Here is a 20,027-nt window from a genome sequence, read left to right on the forward strand (position 1 = left end):
ATTTGCCCTTCTCCTTATCAGTAATCGTATTTACCATGAGAGTCGTCATATACTACATTCATCTCAGGATGGCTAGACTAGGAAGCTTGGGCACCAGCCACTTTCCAAGATAGCCCACGTCTGACCCCCACGATTGCCAGCTGACCTCGACTCCTGTTAATGCCTACCTGGATACTTGAAAGTTCAAGCCCCCATTCTCGTGCAGTTCGGTACCCATCTGTCATCTTTTTGATTCTTGGTGCATATAGAATCCAACGCGGTTCAGCATCAATCAACTTACTTCCCAGCTCGGATCTCCGTGGCTAAGCGTCTTGGCAAATTACTGCGCTACACGTGCCACTGAGACTGCATACACCTGCACGAATCGACAGCCTCATGCACCCCTTTTGACAGCTAGCCAAATCGTAAATATCAAAGCTTGTGACAGTCGCCCGGGAAGCTTCGACTACTTTCCTCGAGTTTTATCTTTATCCGTGGACTGTTACGTACCGATAGCCACTCCAGAATCTACAAGCACTTATCGCGGCCAACTGAGGAGCTTTTGGAGGGGTCAACTGCTAATCGCCTCTTACCTCGAGCTCCGTTTTACGGAGTACTTCCATCCTCCTTTTTTTCGTCGAACAATATCGCAACAAGGGCAAATGTAAGCGGCGCTACAGTCTCTAATCGATTACCGCATCTTTTGTACTGCCGGCTCATGTGCTTGTCTCCTGCTCGAGCACGAGATTTGACTTCGAAGGGCGTTACATTTTATTGCTTCTACACCACATTTGTTACACCCCACTATCCCTCCTTTCCCATTTACAGTCAGTCCGCATCCTTGGCGTGGGTCTTCCTGTCACCATGCGCCCCGGGTTTGAAACTTGACTCAACATCGCTAGTTCTTACCATACTTGGTCACCGTTTCCTGTTCATTTTGTACAAAACACGAACAACAGATATACTTGTTAAACCTGAGGTCAAAATACGCTGACATACACAAAATTTACGTCAGTATTTTTCCCATTCGGACGCCATGGGGGACATGGACTTGGGCATCCCGATGCAAACAGCATCCTTGGATGTTGTCTTTGCTGAGGCAACTCCAGAACAGGCGATTATATTTCGCAAGCTGAACAGCGACTCTTGGTCCAAACCTCTCACACTTTCCCAGTACATGGAGGCCGGGGAGCTGCTGTCACGTACAGAACTCGCGAGAGATGGTGGCATCAAGTTCTGGGTTTTGTACAAGAAGTCCGACCCCCGGGAAGTGGTTGCTGGTTGCGAGACTGTCAGGAAGACTGTTTTCATTCGTGAGCCAAGAATTCCTGGAGCCAGCGATGCTGGGAAGCCCGATAGCATCGAGGAAACAATGGCGTTCGGAGTTGCCAGCGTCTTTACCAATCCCAAGTATCGCCGACTGGGTATGGCAAACCTCCTGCTCAAGAAGCTCCAGGAAGTGATGGACAAACAATCTGCGGTCTGTTCGGTTCTTTACAGTGATATAGGCAAACTGTATTACACGAACATGGGCTGGAACGTCTTTCCCCACCAGGAAGCCAGTTTGACCTTGCTGAATGGGGGGAAGAAGCTGGATCCGGATTCTTGCTGCAATATCAAAACAAGATTGCTTGCACTGGACGAAATCAGACAGCTGTGCGACCGCGACATGGCCGACCTCAAACAGCGGTTGCAGAACTGCCCTGCAGACGGAAAGATACACTTAGCGTTCTCGCCTAACTTCGCGCAGCTTGAGCAACAATTCGCGGCCGAGGATATCTTTATGAAGCTACACTTGAATGCCGAGGTGGATCGCCGAGGTGCAACGACACTTGATGGCAAGAGCTGGATCACTTGGGTCCGCAAGAAACAGCGACTTGTGGTGCTCCGCATTGTCACAACTGCTCCGGAATCCGAGGCACGCAAAGTCGAACACATTTGGGCCCTACTTAATGCGGCGGTTGCTGAAGCATCTCTATCAGGGATGAAATCCGTCATAGTGTGGAACCCTGATGAGGCTACAACATCAGGAATCAAGGCGACGAGCAATGCGTACGAGAATGACATCAAGGTTGTGTTTACAGAGCGAGACGGCTCTATCCCCAGCTTCAGATGGCAGAAGGATTTAAACACATCCAATACTGTTTGGGATGACAACTACTACTACTGTTGGTGCTGAATATTTTGGATTTTCTGTTTTGGGCAAGTATGATATTATTGGTGCTGGAAATTTGGTTGGCGTTTTTTACAGTTGGAAAAGGCAGGGAACGGTCTAAGTCTTGACATTACATGTACGGCTTCTCAAATGGGGTACTTCTAATATCTGCAGCTGCAAAATAGCTATATTTGGCGATTTTATGAAATGTCAAACACTTTCTCTACTTCCCAGTATGAGATCAAGGCAGGATGTCGTGATTTCTTGTCTCACATGGTTTTCGCAACAGGTTTTGTCAGCTGGACCCTACAAACTCTCATGGCGGCTGAATGTGGTGTTGGCCATACAGCCTTGTTTATTCAGACAAGGGAGAGACAGTGGACATATCAGGATATGTACTGTACGCGAGTCGTACCTTAACTAGGGGATTTCGCCACTAAAATCTCGAAGCCCGGTTTGACAGAACTTGAACCCCTGCAAAGCCCCTGTTATCAGTAGCGCCTTCATCCTAACTAACATTTGATGATCATCTGTTCCGTCCTAGAAACAACTTCAGCTACCTTTTTTTTTTCTCTTCATTCTTGCTTTGCCAATGGCATAAAGCTGCGGCAGGAAGGGCTTCGTTGACGCTCAAGGTTCACTTAGCCTTTTGAATTGCAAACAGATTGCTATTTTTTTTTGTTATTTTGCAGCTCGCCCGAAACTTGCTGGGCTCCCTACGATGCCTCTCCAAAAGCCGAGACCAACACCGCCCGGGGGCGGCCGGGACAATAACTCCTTCCTGTCCCCATTAGAATATGACGCCGACGCGCCGTCGATCCACAGCGACCAGGAAGCCGATAGCGACGATGACATGCTCCTTCAGCGGGCGCGCAACAGCCGAGAGCTTCGAGCGCACGACCGCCTCGTTTTCATGGAGGAGGAAGAAACAGATAAGCTCGTATTGGATGCACGACGACGCACGCAGGAAAAGGGCAGGCGTGAGAGCGGGCTCACAATACCGAACCCGTTGAGATTGATTCGGCGTTATAGCGACACGTCGTTGCGGTCGTCTGCTGCAGGAGATGAAGATGATGGGAGGGAGAAGAAGGTGGACAAGAGGAAGCAGAGGAAAAATAGGCGCCAGATGAAAAAGGATCGATTGTTGGCCGAGGCGCAGCATGGGGAGGATGGTGAGCTGATGTATGAAATGGAGGAAGGGGGCATGAAGGAGGGGAGCGAGACGGGTGACAGCAGCGAGAGGGAAGACAGTGAGGAGGTCGACCGGGTGCGAATGAAATTTTTGGAGGATACCAAACGAAGGAGGTGGGGTTGCTGTCAGTGGACGCTCATAAATATGATAATCGCGGCAGTCTTTACACTGCTGGCCTTGGGGGCATGGAAGCTGTCCATGAAGGACAAGAGTCAGAAGCAACAGCAGTATGTCAGCAACGGAACTGCGCTGTTCGCTCCGACGACAATCATCATCAGCCTAGACGGCTTCAGGGCGGATTTTCTGAACCGAGGACTGACACCAAGGTTGAACGCTTTTGTCAAAGAGGGCGTGTCACCCTTGTATATGCTACCATCCTTCCCGAGCGTTACATTCCCGAACCATTATACCCTTGTCACCGGGTTGTATCCAGAGAGTCACGGCGTGGTGGGCAACACATTCTACGATCCTGAGCTGAAGACTGACTTTTATTACACGGACCCTGGCCGGAGTCTCGACCCGAAATGGTGGGGTGGCGAGCCCTTCTGGGCGACCGCGGAGAAGGCAGGCATCCGAACTGCCATCCACATGTGGCCAGGCAGTGAAGCACACATTCTCGGTATTGAGCCTAGCTTCCTGGACAAATATAACGGCAAAGAGAAACTTTCTAGCAAGGTATCCAGGATCCTCGAATTTCTGGACAAGCCAGGCATGGAGGACGAAAAGGCAGACCCCAAAGACATGCGCCCGCAGCTTATTGCAGCATATGTTCCCAATGTCGATGCGGATGGCCACACCTACGGGCCTAACAGCACGGAGATAAGAAAAACCATCAAGGAAGTGGACAGCATGATGGACGACATTTTCAAAGGGCTTGAGCAGAGGAACCTGACTGGCCTTGTAAACGTGGTTGTTGTGTCGGATCACGGTATGGCTACCACTGATAGAACGCGTCTTCTTCAGCTCGACGACCTTGTCGACTTGTCCAAGGTTGAGCACATCGACGGATGGCCACTAGTCGGTCTGAGGCCGCGCAAACCAGAAGACCTGCAGTCTTTGTATGACGAGCTGGTCCGCAACACCAAGGACAACCCGAACGTCGACATCTATCTCAAGGACGTTAACATGCCTGAGCGTTACCACTTTTCTAACAACGATCGCATTGCACCGCTTTGGATAGTTCCCAAAACGGGATGGAACGTGGTTCAAAAGGAGGAGTTCGACCTACAGGAGGCTAAGACAAAAGACTTGACGTACCACCCCCGTGGACTTCATGGCTACGATAACGAGCATCCTTTGATGAGGGCAATCTTTATTGCGAGGGGCCCGGCTTTCCCACACGCGCCGAATAGCAAGCTGGAACCATTTCGTAAGTTTTTCCAGACTGCCTTACAACAAAACATACCATGATCCCGGGAATATTGTAAGCTAACTGTCACATAGAAAATATCGAGGTCTACAATATTCTGTGCGATTCAGTCGGACTCGACCCAGTGCCGAACAACGGCACCTTGAGATTGCCCCTCAAGCCCATTGGGCTGCACAGCCCCGAGGCACCAATACCAGATGCTGCCGATCCCGTCACGTCGAGTACGGCGGCGCAGACCGCCCCGACACAGTCGGTCGGTGTTGACCCGATACCGGAACCGACCCCGACAGAATCTCCGGGCAGCAACAATGGTGGCGATGACGGAAAGGATGGTGATGGTCGGCCGAAGACCGCCAAGGAGAAGCTCGAAGACCTTTGGAGGTGGTTTACGGGCAAGGTTAGTAAGGCTTGGGGGAAGATCGCGCACCCAAACAGAGGAGACTCTAGCACGGAGGACTCGAAGAGTGCTTGATATGCGCATATATGTTGGCTAGTTGGATTGGCTTATGTGTTATTAGCGTTTCCTTTTTCTTAAACCAAATTGTAGCTTAATACACATGTTCTTGATGACGTTTGGTTTTGGACCGGTTTTTTTCCTCCCAAGATAAATTTTGCCGCGGTGGAGTTTTAATATAGGGACCATATATCCATCCACCTTGTCACTACTCAATAGTCAACTTGATGTTGTCAGGCTTGTCAGGTTAGCTTTTGCTAAAAGATGGAGACCCCAATTTTCCAGTCTGTAAACCAGCGAGCTAAAGATCCCAGCCTGGCATAATAGCAAGGGTCCCCGGCAACATTGGGGATACAGCCAGGCACAGCCAATCCCGCACTTGCAGCGGAGAAGGTCTAGCCCCGCTGCTTCTGCAATCTTCTATTAACACTGTGCCGAACTTCTCTCGATGTGGGACGCGGCTGACGCGACCGTGCTTAATTCTATCTTGATGACGAGCTCAACCAACACTCTCTGACGGGTAGGGCTCGTAGTCAAAGTTACACCGAACTAAGCCACTCAAGCTCATGGACATTTTTCCATTTGTGCACCGACAACTTCTTCTCATTCGGTGAAAACCTCCAAAGCCCTGTCGCTTCTTTAAGCATTCGTTGTCCATTTATCATGAACCAGAATTGAATGGCAGGTGCAAGACGCAAGGCGGCGCGCAAATTCATCGATTGGATGAAATAGTCCTCAGACGTACACCAGGTCGAATTTCGGGATTCGTTCGCCTGAACCCCGCCACGCCAGGCAGCTGCCACCCTAGGGCGGACCACCGCTGTCACACAAGCATCCGGTGTCGAACTGTGGCAAACCAAATTTGCAGGGAGATAGATGCCCATCCATCGACTACTACAGTCTTTCTCTTCGCTCACTTGATGACAACAACTATCAAAGCATCCAAGCAAAATGGCCGAAATGGACAATCTACGCAACGAGATAGATCTCCAGTTGGCTGTGGTCGCTTCTCTTGAGGACGGACACTCCATGGGGTCCATCTCAGCGGATCCTGAGGAAATCCAGAAAGCAAACGACCGCCTTCGTCAACTCCAGCAACAAATGTCTTCCATGCAGCGAAAACAGGGCTCATCATCTCGCCATGTCAAGCCAGGTTAGTTTTATGCTGTGGGATTGTCATCTTGTTACTTTTGGTGCTAATACCAACCAACCATCTCAAAATAGAATCGGAAACCTCACAAAGCCCTGCAAGATGGGCGCCTACTGCTTCCGGCTCAACTTCTTTCCAGGCCAACACAGGTTTGTTTATATCCGTACTTGTCGTTGAATTCATTTCTTCTGCACTCTTCTTGGCACCTCGCCGTAAACCACAGACTTATCCTCACATCAACGTCACTGTCCATCTACCCCTCATTGTGAATGAATATGTTTATCGGGTACCCATTGACACGTTTCAAACAGAGCCAGATTCATCTCAATATTTCTCTCGGCCATCTCATGTCTCTAACTCTGTTTCTCCTTACGTGAAGAGAGGTTTGTCACTAACGTCTCCCTTCCCCAAATATACTATTAAGTATATTCTAACATCTCGTAGAACCTGTATCATCCAGAGATACTGCCTCGCAATCTCAGCAGACAGTATCATTGGGACTGACGCCAGTGATTGATTCCGTGATGTATAATTTTGACAAGAGAGTCTTAGCATTGTCAAGGAAAATTCAATCTTTGGTTAAGAATTTCCATCGCATTGGTGGCCTGGCGGCGGGCTCACCAAAGGACGTCGGAGAAAGCATCGATCGCCTGAATGAAGACTTTGAGGACGACTTCAACGTGACTGAAGCTATCGCTCGATCTCTTCTTCCACCCAACGCAAGCTTCGATGGTGTGAGCCGCCGCATGTCTGTGACTCGGGAAAGATATCTCTTATCCAAGAGTGCCGCTGAACAAAGTCTTGGTAAGATCTGATCCTTCTATGCCGAGAATTCACACTTGCTTACCTACTTCTCGGTAGCTACTGCAAATCCAGTCGGCAGCAGCTCATATGGTAGGTGTCACATTTTTCTTTTTGGCATTGACTCTAACTGTCACTCACGAGCACTTCTCTACCTCACCCCTATTCTCGGCTGCCCCCTTTTATTGCGGATAATCGGCTAATATTTCAGCCTTAGCCTCAACTTCAAACGCAGTTTCGCCTCCGAAGTTATTTGTACCAGAGAATGGCAGTAATGGACATGGCTTGCATAGCTCTGGCGTCGACAATAGCCGGAAGCGGACTTACAGTACGCTTGTTAATGGCAGTACGCGCTGGAAGATGGAGCCGGTAGAAGGAACTTCCAAGTCTCAGCGGACTGCGAGGATGATAACGCCAACACGCGATCTCAACGACGCTTTCGCGACGCCCTCAAAAACGAATCGTGGCCAAAATTCAGATGTCATCGACCTTACTGGGTAATAATCAACTATCGGGCAGGGCGCATTTATAGCGGGTAATAACTGATCCTTTGCTCTTTTTACCCAGGGACGACGACGATATATATGCCACCATTCAAAAGCATGCGCAGAAAAGCGCCCAGTCTACGAACGACTCACGCGGCTCTCGCAATCCGTATCAACCCCATGATTCGGTGAGCAATTCGCCATTCAGCCAGACCCACCTAGTTAGTAGACCTGCGCCAAGTGCCTATTCCACTCGGCATGTCTTGCCCACGCACCAAAAGATGCCTGGCGGATATGTCAGCTCTGATTCCGAAGACGAGTTTCGGCGCATGAATAACCTGCCTCCCCGGTCCTCGACCCGTCAGCAGCCAGGCCAGCCGTCTCATAGCATGGGATACTCGCCTTGGGCCAACCAACCCAACCATTTCGGCTATTCAACGGTCCCCTCAGCTGCCCAGGTGATACCAAGCAGCTCTAGAGGAGCTGCCAACATGCATCGCCCTGGAACTTTGCAGGGCGGGCTTTTCAACCAACTTAACCCCTGGAGTTCGGCAACTTCGATGGTTTCGTCTGCGTTCAGTGGCCTTGGAAACCTCATTAACCATACCAGTAATTTTGATTATCTCAACCTAAGGGACAGCAATGGTAATCCACTTCCATCACGCCTGGCCAATTTTCTGGAATCGGACGATGATTACAATGGAATAATTCCCCCATACTACAACCCGGCAGACGACTATCGCAAAAAAGAGGAGCAGGCCATCAGGGACATGCTCGCATCCATTCGGCCGGATGAGGACCTTGCTAAGGGCGAGGTGGATGAGACACCCGAAGCGATGAAGTTTCCCCTATTCCCACATCAGCAGCTTGCGTTGAAGTGGATGAAGACTATGGAGATGGATGAGCTGAAAAAGGGTGGTTTGCTTGCTGATGACATGGGCCTTGGCAAGACTGTATCAACCCTTTCGCTCATGGTATCGCGTCCAAGTCCAGACTCAGAAGTGAAGGTAAGCATGCCTAGGCACGAACTTGGTTGTTCTTTTACTAACATTGGGTTAGACCAATCTCATAATTGGTCCGGTGGCTCTTATCAGGCAATGGGAGGCAGAAATTGCCAACAAACTGAAGCCGGATCAAAAAATGAGCGTCTACCTTCTTCACGGCGCCCACAAAAAGCCGTACTCTGAACTTCGTAATTTCGATGTAGTCATGACGACTTATGGCACCCTTGCCTCCGAATTTAAACGCATGGAGCTGTACAAGCATCAGTTCAAGAAGACGCCTGAAGAGTACGCAGAAGATACAAATTTGCAAAAGAAGTGTCCACTGCTACATTCCAAGTCTCGATTCTGGCGAATCATTCTGGATGAAGCTCAGTGTGTGAAAAATGAGAACACACAAGCAGCGAAGGCTGTTTCCGTACTCAGAAGCGAGCATCGTTGGTGCTTGACAGGAACCCCGATGATGAATGGGGCCCACGAGCTCTTTTCGCTGATCAGGTTCCTGAGGATTGCACCCTATAATTCGGCAACTGCTTTCAAATCGGTGGGTTTCACTCGTATCTTTGAAGATTTATGTATTTATTGATGACGAATGCTGACATACACATTTCAAGGCATTCGGTTGTCTCACGCCGAAGGGTGCTACGAATCGTAGCATGGCCTCCCGCACTGCAAAGGCCATCAAGCAACTTCAGGTTGTTCTAAAGGCCATTATGCTGAGACGTGAAAAGACTTCTAAAATCAACGGAAAACCTATCTTAGAGCTGCCGCCAAAGTTCGAAGAAGTTGTCAACGTCGTGTTCTCCGAGGATGAGGCGAGCTTCTACAGAGACCTGGAGACAAGCTCACAGAACCAGATCAACAAGTATATCAGGCGTGGAACGCTTCGCAAGAACTATGCCCATGCACTGGTGCTGCTCCTCCGACTGAGGCAGGCGGCTTGCCATCCTCAGCTCAACACTGACGTGGAGTATACCGTGGACCCTGAGGTTTCCGAGGAGCATCTGTTGGGGTTGGCAAAGTCAATGTCAAGCGATGTTGTTCGCAGACTGAAAGAAATCGAAGCCTTCAGTTGCCCCATCTGTATGGATGCTGTTGAGGATCCGGCTATTGTACTTCCCTGCGGCCATGCACTATGTCGCGAATGCCTTACTCAGTGGATTAGCAATTCGGAGCTGAGGTCAGGAGATAACAACAGCGCGAAATGCCCAGAGTGTCGCGGGCAGATTGACTCCAAGAAGGTCGTTAACTACGGTACCTTCAAGCAAGTACACATGCCTGAGCTCATGTTGAAAAACTCGCAAGAAGACGATGAAGAGTCAGAAGAGGACAAGTGGGCCCAGGGCTTCGACTCGGACTCTGATACAGTAGGGTCCGAAACAGAGTCCGGAGATGAAGTTGATGACAACGGCGACCTGAAGGATTTCATTGTTGGCGACAGTGATGAAGGCTCCGACACTGAGTCTTTGACATCTCAGCCTCGGTCCTCAAAGGGCAAGGGCAAAGCACCTGTGGTTATGGATTCGGAGGATGAAGAACTCTCACCTTCCGAGAAGCCTTCCAAGAAGAGGAAGTCCAAAACCCAGGCTAAGGCCAAAAAGTCGGGCGTGGCATCGAAGAAGAAGAAGAAGAAGGCCAAGGAGGAGGTGAAGCCTCACCAGCTGGCTGAACTACGCAGGGATGCCAAGCGCAACAAAGCCTCTCGCAGGCGATACTTTGACTATTTGGACGACAACTGGATCACATCAGCCAAGATCAGCAAATGCACTCAGCTACTTAGCGAAATCAGAGAAAAAGGGGAAAAGACTCTGATCTTCTCGGTCTTCACCAGTCTGCTCGACCTGCTCGAGGTGGGGATCCGCCATGACCTTGGGCTTCGGGTGTGTCGTTACGACGGCAGCCTTGGTCGTGACGCACGCGACAAGGCTGTGCAAGATTTCCAATTCAATCCCAACGCAACCATCATGCTGGTCTCGCTGCGGGCTGGCAACGCTGGTCTCAACTTGACGGCAGCATCACAAGTCATCATCATGGATCCGTTCTGGAATCCATACATTGAGATGCAGGCAGTCGACCGGGCGCATCGCATGGGCCAGCTACGTTCGGTACACGTACAGCGTCTCGTTGTCCAGGAAACGGTCGAGGACCGCATCATCAAGTTGCAAGAGCAGAAGCGCACTCTCGTTGAGGCAGCACTGAACGGTGACGAGGCCAAAAATTTGGCGAGACTTAGTGACCAAGAGCTTGGTTACCTCTTTGGTCTCAATCAGCAATCCGACGGTGGTCGACGTTAATCTTTTGCAGGTTTGCTACCAAGCAAACATAGACGAACTTATGAACCTTCTTACATTTTTTGCATGATAAATTTCATTTGTTTCTCGTTCTTCAATGGAGTTGGGTCACGTTTATGAAGAGTGGAATTGCGAGATCTTTTATTTTCTCTCTTTTTCCCCTTCTTTTTCTACCGGTTGTCACTGAGAAACAACCCCTGACTGGCATTCATGATTTAGTTGGCTTCGATCTACACATTTATTTGCACAGTGGCAGTACTTCAGAGGCATCATATGCCGAGGTCAGCGAGCAGGTTTGTAGTGTTCAAATGAAGGGTGACTTGGTCACCCCAGCGACAGCCCTGACTATTCTTCAGGCTGGACTTTCTCAAGGTGACTGGTCGTCAGACCAGTGCATCAAAGAAATTTTACAGTTTTATACTCGTCATATTATAGCATCGTGGGGCAACCCATCAAATACAGACATAGTCGTCTAATATTAAATGAGTCCTGAACTTTGACAGGCAGATCAAGATCAAGCTGTTGAAAGGCTTCGCGCCCATTTGATTGTCCCATCATCTCGATTTCATAGCTACCTAGGCAGTGTTGTGCGTTCCGATGGCTTCACTATCTGTCTCGACTTTTGAAACATCAACATCGGAATACAAGACTGAAGTTTTTTTTTCATGACCTTACCATGGTCTCGTAATTCTAACTAGATAGTCCGAAAGGTGAGGCACAAAACAGTGGGACGAACTGATTGGCGTATGCCCAGTCTTCGTGATAACATCTTATATAACCTTTTTGCCAAGCCACAGCCCTAGCATAACAAATATCAACAAGATGCGTTCATGAGGCAATTTATTTTTTTGGCAAATTATCATGCGCCAAAACCCAGGCATGATAAAAGTTTTGAACAGTTTACGAGCTGCAGAATGCCACTAGATCTACCAAGGATTGTTTGTGTCTGGCACCTTTCCGGAACTGGAAATTCTTTTAGTTTTTATTCTTTTCTTTTTTTCCCCCCTGGGTCTACCGTCTTACGCAAAAGTGAACTACCTGCCAGGTATTTTACGCGACAACTGTTTGTCAGCTGTGCACTATGTTGTACGGATGATATGCCGGTTCGTCTCGAGCCAATTTAGCTTCGCACTTTTTGTTGGGGGGTACGTAAACTTGACCATAGTAACACGGCTAAGGGGGTGGTAAAAAGGATTTAAAAAAAAAAAAAAAACACACGTCATTCCCGTCAAGCCCGATCATTCGACGGGAAGCACGGATGATGGGTTTGTTTTGGGAGCTAATTTTCTTTTTTTCTTGTGGGCGGGACCGTCGGAGGTTGAGATGGGATGATTTCTAATTAAGTCGCTTTTGAAGCAAGCTTTTTTTTGCATGTTTGCTAGCTAAAAAAACCGAGGGGGTTGCTTCCGACTATGCCCCCAACCTAAGAAGAATGGCTAGACTAGAAACTAAAAGTTACAAAAAAGATCATGATGTGTCGACGGTAGTTTCTGGGAGTGTAAAAAAAGTTCCGCGGTGCCGATATATATAATATTGAGAAAACAGAGAAAAAAGTAGCGTGTGCTTTGAAACATCTTGACGAGAATGAGAGAAAAAAAGCCGCCCTGGGTATTTGTGTACAATATAGTCGTTACCGTGATATTCCCCCTTAAAAGATAAACGCCTTGCAGTAAGCCATGTTTCGTGCCTTATAAGAAGTAGTGTATGTTTTGAGAAAGAAAAAGAAAGGTGGTACAGGAATTACAACGCTTGCTAAAATAGTAAAGCCAGGCCAACATAGGAAAAGTCGCAAAGGGGTGGGGGGTATTGTGCTCAAGGGCTCCAAAAAAACGATTACAAGACAAGATACAAGATAAGAGTTCAAAAGAAAATATTTTGTTGGTTTGCTGTTGCTTCAGATTCTTTTAGGGGATCTCAAAGCAGTCTTCCTCGGTGACCTTGTCGGTCTCGGAGACGAAGACGATGCCCCTCCTCTTCCACTCACCCCTCTTGATCAGGTGAGCTGGAGTGTCCGGCTGGGTGGAGGGTGGCCGCCTGCTCCTGGGTGAAGGAAGGAGCTGGCTGGGGACGCTGTCCCGGGAGCAATCAAGGTTCAGCCACGAGGTGCCCGAGTGCTCTGACCCCATGGTGGACGAGGTCAGGGGTCGGGGAGGCGTGGCACGGGACGCCAGGTGGTCGTGCCTGTGGCCGTCACGGTTGGCGGCGGCGAAGCCAAAGTCGAAACCCTCGTGAATGTCCATCTCGGCCGTCTTCATGCGCTGGAAGAGCGGGCGCCGGTTGGCGAGGGGCGGCGGGGGGCGGAGCGCCGTCATGCCGTAGTGGTTGATGATGTCGTCGAGGTCGTGCTCCGCCACGGGGGTCTGGAGCTCAAAGTCATCGTCGTCGTCGTCGTCATAGCTGTTATCGTCGTGGCCGCCGCCGCCACTTCCCCTCTGCAGCGGTGCCTGCCGCGGCGTGGGGATGTAGGGGGACCTATCGACGTCAAGTGGCGGGTGGCATCTGAGAGGATCCCAGTCGGATGACTGCCTCTCATGGTGACTCGGAGAGCGGGAGTGATGAGGGTGAGTGGGTGTCGATATGCTTGCTGCCGTCGACGCCTCGGAGCTGAAGGATGAGGTGCTAGCAGTGCTGTCTTTGCGCACGTGCATGGGTGGGCTGATGCGGAGCTTCTTCTCGCTCCTGCATTTGCGGAGGAGTCGGTGACCGGCCTGGGAGAGCATGCTGTGATGACGATGCTGATCCTGATGAGGAAGGCTGGTCATGATTGATAAACTGGAGGGGATAGTGAATGTGTGTTTTCCCCTTTGCACTTTTCAATCTCTCTCTCTCACTCTACTCCCCAAAAAAGGAGTGTGGGTGACCGCCGGTGATGGGCTTGGCCTTGTAGTTGGAATATAGTTATACTCGTAGAGAGGTAAGGCGGACAGGATCAAGGAATGAGTGCTGATCCTTCCTCTGATATAAATGGAGAAAATAGAAACCTGGTCTTGGTAGTTGGAGATTTTGTTACAAACGAGGAAGCCAAGGAGGAACCATAGCCGAGTGAAGGTGGGGAGGCTATGATGATATATGTATGTATGCATGCGGTGTGGAAAAGCAGGGAGGGCAGGTAGATCGGAGTACAATAACCTAGTCTAATCTTGCTCGTCTCCTCCAAGTTAACCGCAGCGCCGGGAAGTTCGGTAGTGGTCAGAAAAGCAAGGGGTGTGTGTGAGTCGAAGGAGGGGGTGCGGCGTGATTGATGGGATGCATGCATGCCTGCCCTGCAGGGGTGGGAAGCCCGGGAGAGGAGTGGAGTATACGTCGTAAGCCACTAAGTGCGCCTTTTAGCAGGCCCATCATCAGGTACCCCACATGGAGAGGAAGAAGAAAGAAAGTGACACTGACATGATGAAAAATGAAAAAATAAAAAATAAAAATTTCACAAGAGCGGGACTGATCTGGAATGCACCAGCAAGCAGCCCCCCTCGATCTTCGGGTATGGTGATTGATCGCGCCATGTACGTAAGGTGGGAGGAAGCACGGTTTTTTTTTGTATTGTTGCTCAGATGCCTTACAATGTGCACAAGCAAAAAAACACGTCGAACTTGACGTCGATTGATAAACAAAGGAGAGAAAGAAAGTAAAGATAAACGATCAAAGGTTATCCGTGCAGACGGGATGTGCCTTGGTGTGCAGCAACGCACGCATGCATGCATGCATGTAGTCAATAAGTTAATCAGTCAGTCATTCAGTCATGACAGCGTGACGCCTGTCTACCCGCCCAAGTCAAGCCTGACAAAAAAGAATTGCGCGGAAACCAAAAAGTGTGAAAAGCCTCGGAAAAGACGACCGAATCCGAAAAGTAGACTACCCAAGACCCGCCTAAGCCTATCCTGGATTAGGTGCTTAACACGCGCGTTAATACCCAACGTGGAACATCGGGGTCCCTCGGAAATAGGCTTCTTCGTGGTAACCCTGATAGGTATATAAACTTTTTTTTTGTTTTTTTCGTGTTTTCTTTTTGCTTTCCACTTCGCCGAACAAGCGGAGTCTTCTACCTAGCTTCCACGTACGGCGTCTTTTGAGATGTCGTTTATCCAAAACATTGATATCCATCCAAAAAAAAAAAAAATTACCCGTTGTAGGCATTTCGTTTTCGTTATGTGTTTCCAAGTTGGATAAAGAAAACAGATAGCCTTGTACTTTTGGTATATGCTGAAAATGGGAATACGTCATTTGAGCCGTGCTTTACGTGTTATGTCATCTGGTAAGACTTTTTGGAACAGGGGGGCCATGGCGTCCATGGAGACTGGGGCAGCTAATGATCTACCAGAGTACAGTACACCTTACCTTGTTCTGGCTTGCCAAGCTTGGAGCGGGGATGGCAGAAGGAAAAAAGAGAAATTCGAAGAACAGAGCAACGAACAACAAAAAAAGAAAAGAAACAAAAAAAGGCTAATACGGACGACGGCAGTGCGCAAGACGTTACGTGAAAGGTTGACGTTCTGTCATCTAGACTTCATTCGTCTGTTTCAGGTCAGCTCACGTTTCTCCATTTTCCTGGTAAAGTTATCATGTTGGGGCAAACAGGAAACGGGACGGCTCAGAAATGACCAAACAAGGCAATTGTCGTTTCCCGTCCAAACCTCAGGTGCTGTATCTTTTTTTTTTTTGTCCTTCTTTTCTTTTTGCTAGATATCTGCAGGTTTTCGCCCTGCCACGCTGTGCCCGCTTTAAAATGGGATGGGCAAGGGTGGCGTTCTGAACAGGGGTGGGCGGTCAGGGACAGGGGGGCTTGGAAAGCAAGAGCAAGAGCAAAAGAGCTTAGGATAGAGCAGACCACCAAAACCCCGCTGTGTTCGGACGGAGAGGGAGCTCCTTGCGCAAAAAAAAAAAAAAAAAAAAAAAAAAAGGCCAGTATGGTATGGTTCGTGTGCAAAACCAAAACCCATGCAAGCAGGCATCCAAAGTACTTGAAGCTAGGTCTATTCCGGACCACGATGAGATCCCGTCCCCGCCCTCCTTCGGGTAGTCGGCGATGATTCATTGACTAAATCGACCGACTTGTTCGACTTATAGTATGATTGATTGTTTGAGTTGATTTTTCATCGTACAGAATCGTATCGGGCAAACATGATTGGGCATCTATTCCGTCCAACGGAATGAGAAGAGGAAAGGATTCGTGATTTGCTTACACCGTCGAAACGGTTCGTGGGCAAATCCTGACCGAAACAAGAGATCTGCCCACCTACAGGATCTCGTATACATCATTGTTTTTTATGCTTGGCCCAATGGGCAAGCCCGAACAAGATGCCATGAAACAGCTTTGCCACTGGTGGTTCCCACATTCTGGAAGGTGAAAGCAGCTTGGCATGCAATAATGAAAGGCACACACATGAGTAGGTACGGCTCGAGGTACATACATAATGTACAGTAGTATTAACCACGTATGTAAGTAGGTAGGTACCTATTTCGAAAAGAGGTAATTAATTAATATCCATGTACAAGAGGCTTTTGCGCAGCATACCGGTAATATCTCATCTTGGCTTATCCCCAGGTGTTTTACGCCAATGGCAAAACTTCAGACGATTTAGACGACACGGTATTACCAGACCGATCTTTGCCCAACCAGGACCATCGAGCCGACTAGTACAATTTCTATTCTTGAGTATACTCGAATTGTGCTCCATTGATAGGCTGGAATAGAGGCCGCTTGTGCCTTGGTCGGGCAGCCACCAAGCGCCACCCGTCCAAGACCTAAATCCTTCGCACAAAAAAAACATCGAGATGTCAACATTATCCGTACCTAAGCCTTGGAAAAACATCATCAGCAATCATGGTCAATGAGCCCGGCATAGCGGAGCATTGACAGTATTACGCAAGTGAGAGGTCTTTGAACATGGTAGACTTGATTCTAGGACATATCCGACCCTACCATGGGAAATTCTTCAATGCACTCAACGCTTTTTTTTTTTTTCATTTGTCTCGAGGCCCAATTCACAAGACTGTTTTCCCTAGTCGCCAAGGCTTAGCATTTTTGGTAGCGGTGCGACGTTGCCTTGTTAGCTTTAGATAAACTTGAAGCTATCGAAAAGAAACTCCCCACTTTCTTTTTCCTCCACGCGGGTTTGCGGTCGGCTTGCTCGGCAGGCTTTTTTGGCAACCGGGGCTGCATTCACCTAATTTTAATACCTTCACATGATCATGAAAACAAGAACGATTTGAAAAAGCATTTCAGATTTCCTGGAACAAACCCAGAAAAAAGATACGGGAGTCTCGCGCGGCCCGAAATTTTCTTTTTTGCTTTTTGGTCTGCACGATGAAAGTTCAAGAGATTTGGAAGGACGGGAGTAGGCAGAAGAATAAAAACTAAAACAGACAAGTGACCGATTTCAATGCCTATAATACCTCATTGTATGATTGTGGTGCCTTGGTCAGCCGGTGCTAAGAAAGGTCAGCTGCTTGATAAAAAAAGATGTGATATTGAAAAATAAGAAGAATTTCCACACCCACAAATTTTTTTCATAACGTGGGATTTAATGCGGGCATTTTAAGGCAGACGCAGGTTCTCAGGTACGAAAACTGTGTTCCTGCACGTCCGATGTTACCATCGTTTCTGCAGCTCACCCAATTAGACTGAAAAAAACCAAAAACCAAAAACCAAAAAAAAAGTTCCGGGTAGTCAGGGGGGGCTTGCGTGGTAAGCTGTCAGGTACGGAATTGAGTGCTTTGGGTGGGTTCATACATCGGGCTAGAATAATTGCCGCAGCGCGAACCCGGGAAAATGTGGCACAAGAAGCTTCAAACCGGGCCACGTCTATACACACCTCTCTTACCATTTTCTTGACACGACAAGGCGAGTAATCCGAAGTCAGTTATTTTTTTTTCTGCTCCTGCAACAGCTTGCCCCTCGCTTGCCTTCTCACGGCTAAACTAGCGTAACAAACCAACCAAAAAGTTTCGTGATTCAAGCTTGGAAACAAACAGAAAGAGGCTTGGCATTAAATGTAATAACCATCAAACAACTCTATGTGCCTGGCCTGAGCTAAAATAGCGTCTCAGGCATCTTGGCGCAGGTCCAACTCGCAAGGCGAAGCGAATGCTATTGCAAGCCAATACGGAACTTGGCCGACACAAAGTCAGGGGGGGCGGCCGAGAGGAGTTGCGCTTCCCCGGCAAAAGAGCCAGGCACAGAACTAGACAAAACTATACTACTACCACTTCAGCTAGCCAGAACATCTACAATAGTATCTTACCTGAACATCACACCGACATTGGACCGCACTGTTCATCCCCTCTCCAAAAAAAGCCGCTCCTTTATGCTTCACAGCCCTACTCGGGGAGCTGATAACCAAAAAATCTTGGAAACCGAGAACGCTACTGATGAACCGGCGACGGTAGCTGAGCAGGCTCGTGGGTTTGTTCTCTCGATTCACATACACGTTTTCGATCAACGGCCGTCATGCCAAAAATCTCCTATCTACTGTAAATGCGAATTGGGATCCCAAGGAAGCCAAGAGACGTGTCTACGCATGAATAATGACGCGATTAAACAAAATAGCAAACCATCACATTGCTTTGCGGGGCAAGAAAAACGTGTCTTGGAAAATCGACGAGGGGCAAAAGGTACTCAGGTACCAACATTGTGCGGTATGATTGGATGTCATTTGCATTCCGGCCGTGGCCGCCCGAGGCCGCCTGTGACTTCGCCCCGTGAACGCCCCCCGGCACTTGAGAGTTTGTGACTAGTGTTTTGGTGATCGCCAGGTCCCCAGGTTTTCTAGGATACAGCAAAATACACCCACATTCCTCAATTTGTTACAGAACAAGACCTCAAAGGTTCGCCGATAGGAAACTATAAAGTTTGGTCCCACCCTTGCAGCTCAGGGGTAAGATGACTACCGCTTTAAGTGAGACCCTGTAGGGTACCTTGGGTCAAGGCTATAGCTTTGGAAGCCCGAAGAAACGTGCTTTCGTGCCTGGTTAAAGGCAAAAAAGGCAAGGTAGTACACCAGATAACCAATGCAGCACGACACGGCCGAAGCATAACTGCCAGTGGCTGACAAGCCCTCTAAGGCCTGCTAGGGGCGCCACATCAAAATAAAAAAAAGTTTCAAGAGAAATCCGCTAAGACCTTGTTAGGAACTTGCTGAGCAAAGCCAGTCGCTGACAGACCTGTTGATCGACATGCAACAGTATCCCTTTGCTTTCAATGAGACAAAGTCCTCAACCCCGCCAGTTCGGCGTACGTTCTGGAGCGGCACAGCACTGCCAACTGATCGTCCTGGTTAGGGATGGGATCTGCTCGTAAATTTCTGACATGCGCCCATTAGGCGGCGACATCATCTATTGGCTCCCGTTGAAGACTCGGGAGTCATCCATTGCTCCACGCATACGTATGTGGTGTTGATTTGTTGAGTTGGAATCCATCATAGCTTGCCGTCGCTCTCGCCCTTGAATCGCTCCACTCGCTTCTGTTCCCAATTATCGAGATCCTTGGCTGCGAGCCTCTGTGGGTTTGCAAATAGCAAAGGTTGTCAGCGATATAGGAGTCATACACACACAAAAGCCGTTTTTGGTTCTGGTCTTACGTAGTACTCCTCCCTAATGTCGACCTGTCTTCTGTCCTTGCCCAGTCCCAGTTCTTCCTCTTTTGTCATCTGCCTGACCCGTCGGTCGTGCTTTTCGTATCGGATGGCAGTTGCGGGAGTGAGGACGAACGATCCTGCCACTATTATGCTAATAAATGGCAACCCGAAGAGCAAGAATGGGTATTTTTGCATCGCGGTTCGGTATTTGATGCCTAGCTTGTTCGCGTCCGCCGCGCCGCGGAATTTCTTGTTGGAGAAGATGGCCATTGTCGTGAGGTTTTGCGATCTGTTCGGGTAAAATCTGATTGAACGTTGGAAAAGAAAAGCCCGTTATCGTAGCACTGTGTACGATGTTGTTCCCAAGGCTACCTCTTACATTGGTACGATCCATGCATGTATGTGGTATCAACCTAAAAAAACATGCAAGGCTGCGTCGCGAAGCTGATCTCCAGCTTTTGTCCAGAGTGGGGCCCCCCACCGTGACGCATGCATGCAGAAGGACCCACCAGCCAAAGAAGTTTAATGGATTCACGTGATTGCGCGTGCACCCAACGGCGCGTCCAAGTTATCGGTGCGC

At 48.9% G+C, this 20,027-nt stretch overlaps 6 protein-coding genes across 6 annotated transcripts; 3 read left to right on the forward strand and 3 right to left on the reverse strand.

The window, feature by feature from the left end:
* Positions 1-1,015: 1,015 nt before the first annotated feature.
* PgNI_10752 (uncharacterized protein) lies at positions 1,016-2,158 on the forward strand (the record flags this gene model as incomplete). The annotated part of the gene is made up of 1 exon (XM_031130725.1): positions 1,016-2,158. The coding sequence occupies one exon, from the start codon at positions 1,016-1,018 to the stop codon at positions 2,156-2,158; it is 1,143 nt and encodes a 380-aa protein (XP_030980108.1).
* Positions 2,159-2,855: 697 nt separating this feature from the next.
* On the forward strand, positions 2,856-5,279 carry PgNI_10753 (uncharacterized protein; the record flags this gene model as incomplete). The annotated part of the gene is made up of 2 exons (XM_031130726.1): positions 2,856-4,695; positions 4,770-5,279. 2 exons carry the CDS (start codon positions 2,856-2,858, stop codon positions 5,165-5,167), a joined length of 2,238 nt encoding a protein of 745 aa, XP_030980109.1. The 3' UTR covers positions 5,168-5,279.
* A 460-nt stretch (positions 5,280-5,739) lies between these two features.
* Positions 5,740-11,386, forward strand: PgNI_10754 (uncharacterized protein). Its single transcript, XM_031130727.1, has 8 exons — positions 5,740-6,302; positions 6,374-6,682; positions 6,744-7,103; positions 7,161-7,193; positions 7,318-7,597; positions 7,668-8,592; positions 8,645-9,130; positions 9,201-11,386. The coding sequence occupies exons 1-8, from the start codon at positions 6,101-6,103 to the stop codon at positions 10,878-10,880; spliced, it is 4,275 nt and encodes a 1,424-aa protein (XP_030980064.1). The 5' UTR covers positions 5,740-6,100; the 3' UTR covers positions 10,881-11,386.
* A 1,395-nt stretch (positions 11,387-12,781) lies between these two features.
* Positions 12,782-13,639, reverse strand: PgNI_10755 (uncharacterized protein; the record flags this gene model as incomplete). Its single annotated transcript, XM_031130728.1, has 1 exon — positions 12,782-13,639. The coding sequence occupies one exon, from the start codon at positions 13,637-13,639 to the stop codon at positions 12,782-12,784; it is 858 nt and encodes a 285-aa protein (XP_030980107.1).
* Positions 13,640-16,557: 2,918 nt separating this feature from the next.
* PgNI_10756 (uncharacterized protein) lies at positions 16,558-17,139 on the reverse strand (the record flags this gene model as incomplete). Its single annotated transcript, XM_031130729.1, has 3 exons — positions 17,039-17,139; positions 16,795-16,873; positions 16,558-16,665 (listed from the first exon to the last, which is right to left on the reverse strand). Coding segments are annotated over exons 2-3 (153 nt in total), but the record flags the coding sequence as incomplete, so codon positions are not given.
* A 1,405-nt stretch (positions 17,140-18,544) lies between these two features.
* Positions 18,545-19,833, reverse strand: PgNI_10757 (uncharacterized protein). The gene is made up of 2 exons (XM_031130730.1): positions 19,451-19,833; positions 18,545-19,369 (listed from the first exon to the last, which is right to left on the reverse strand). Exons 1-2 carry the CDS (start codon positions 19,715-19,717, stop codon positions 19,289-19,291), a joined length of 348 nt encoding a protein of 115 aa, XP_030980063.1. The 5' UTR covers positions 19,718-19,833; the 3' UTR covers positions 18,545-19,288.
* Between the last annotated feature and the right edge of the window lie 194 nt (positions 19,834-20,027).

The sequence above is a fragment of the Pyricularia grisea genome, chromosome VII (assembly GCF_004355905.1).
Source record: "Pyricularia grisea strain NI907 chromosome VII, whole genome shotgun sequence".
Taxonomy (NCBI): domain Eukaryota; kingdom Fungi; phylum Ascomycota; class Sordariomycetes; order Magnaporthales; family Pyriculariaceae; genus Pyricularia; species Pyricularia grisea.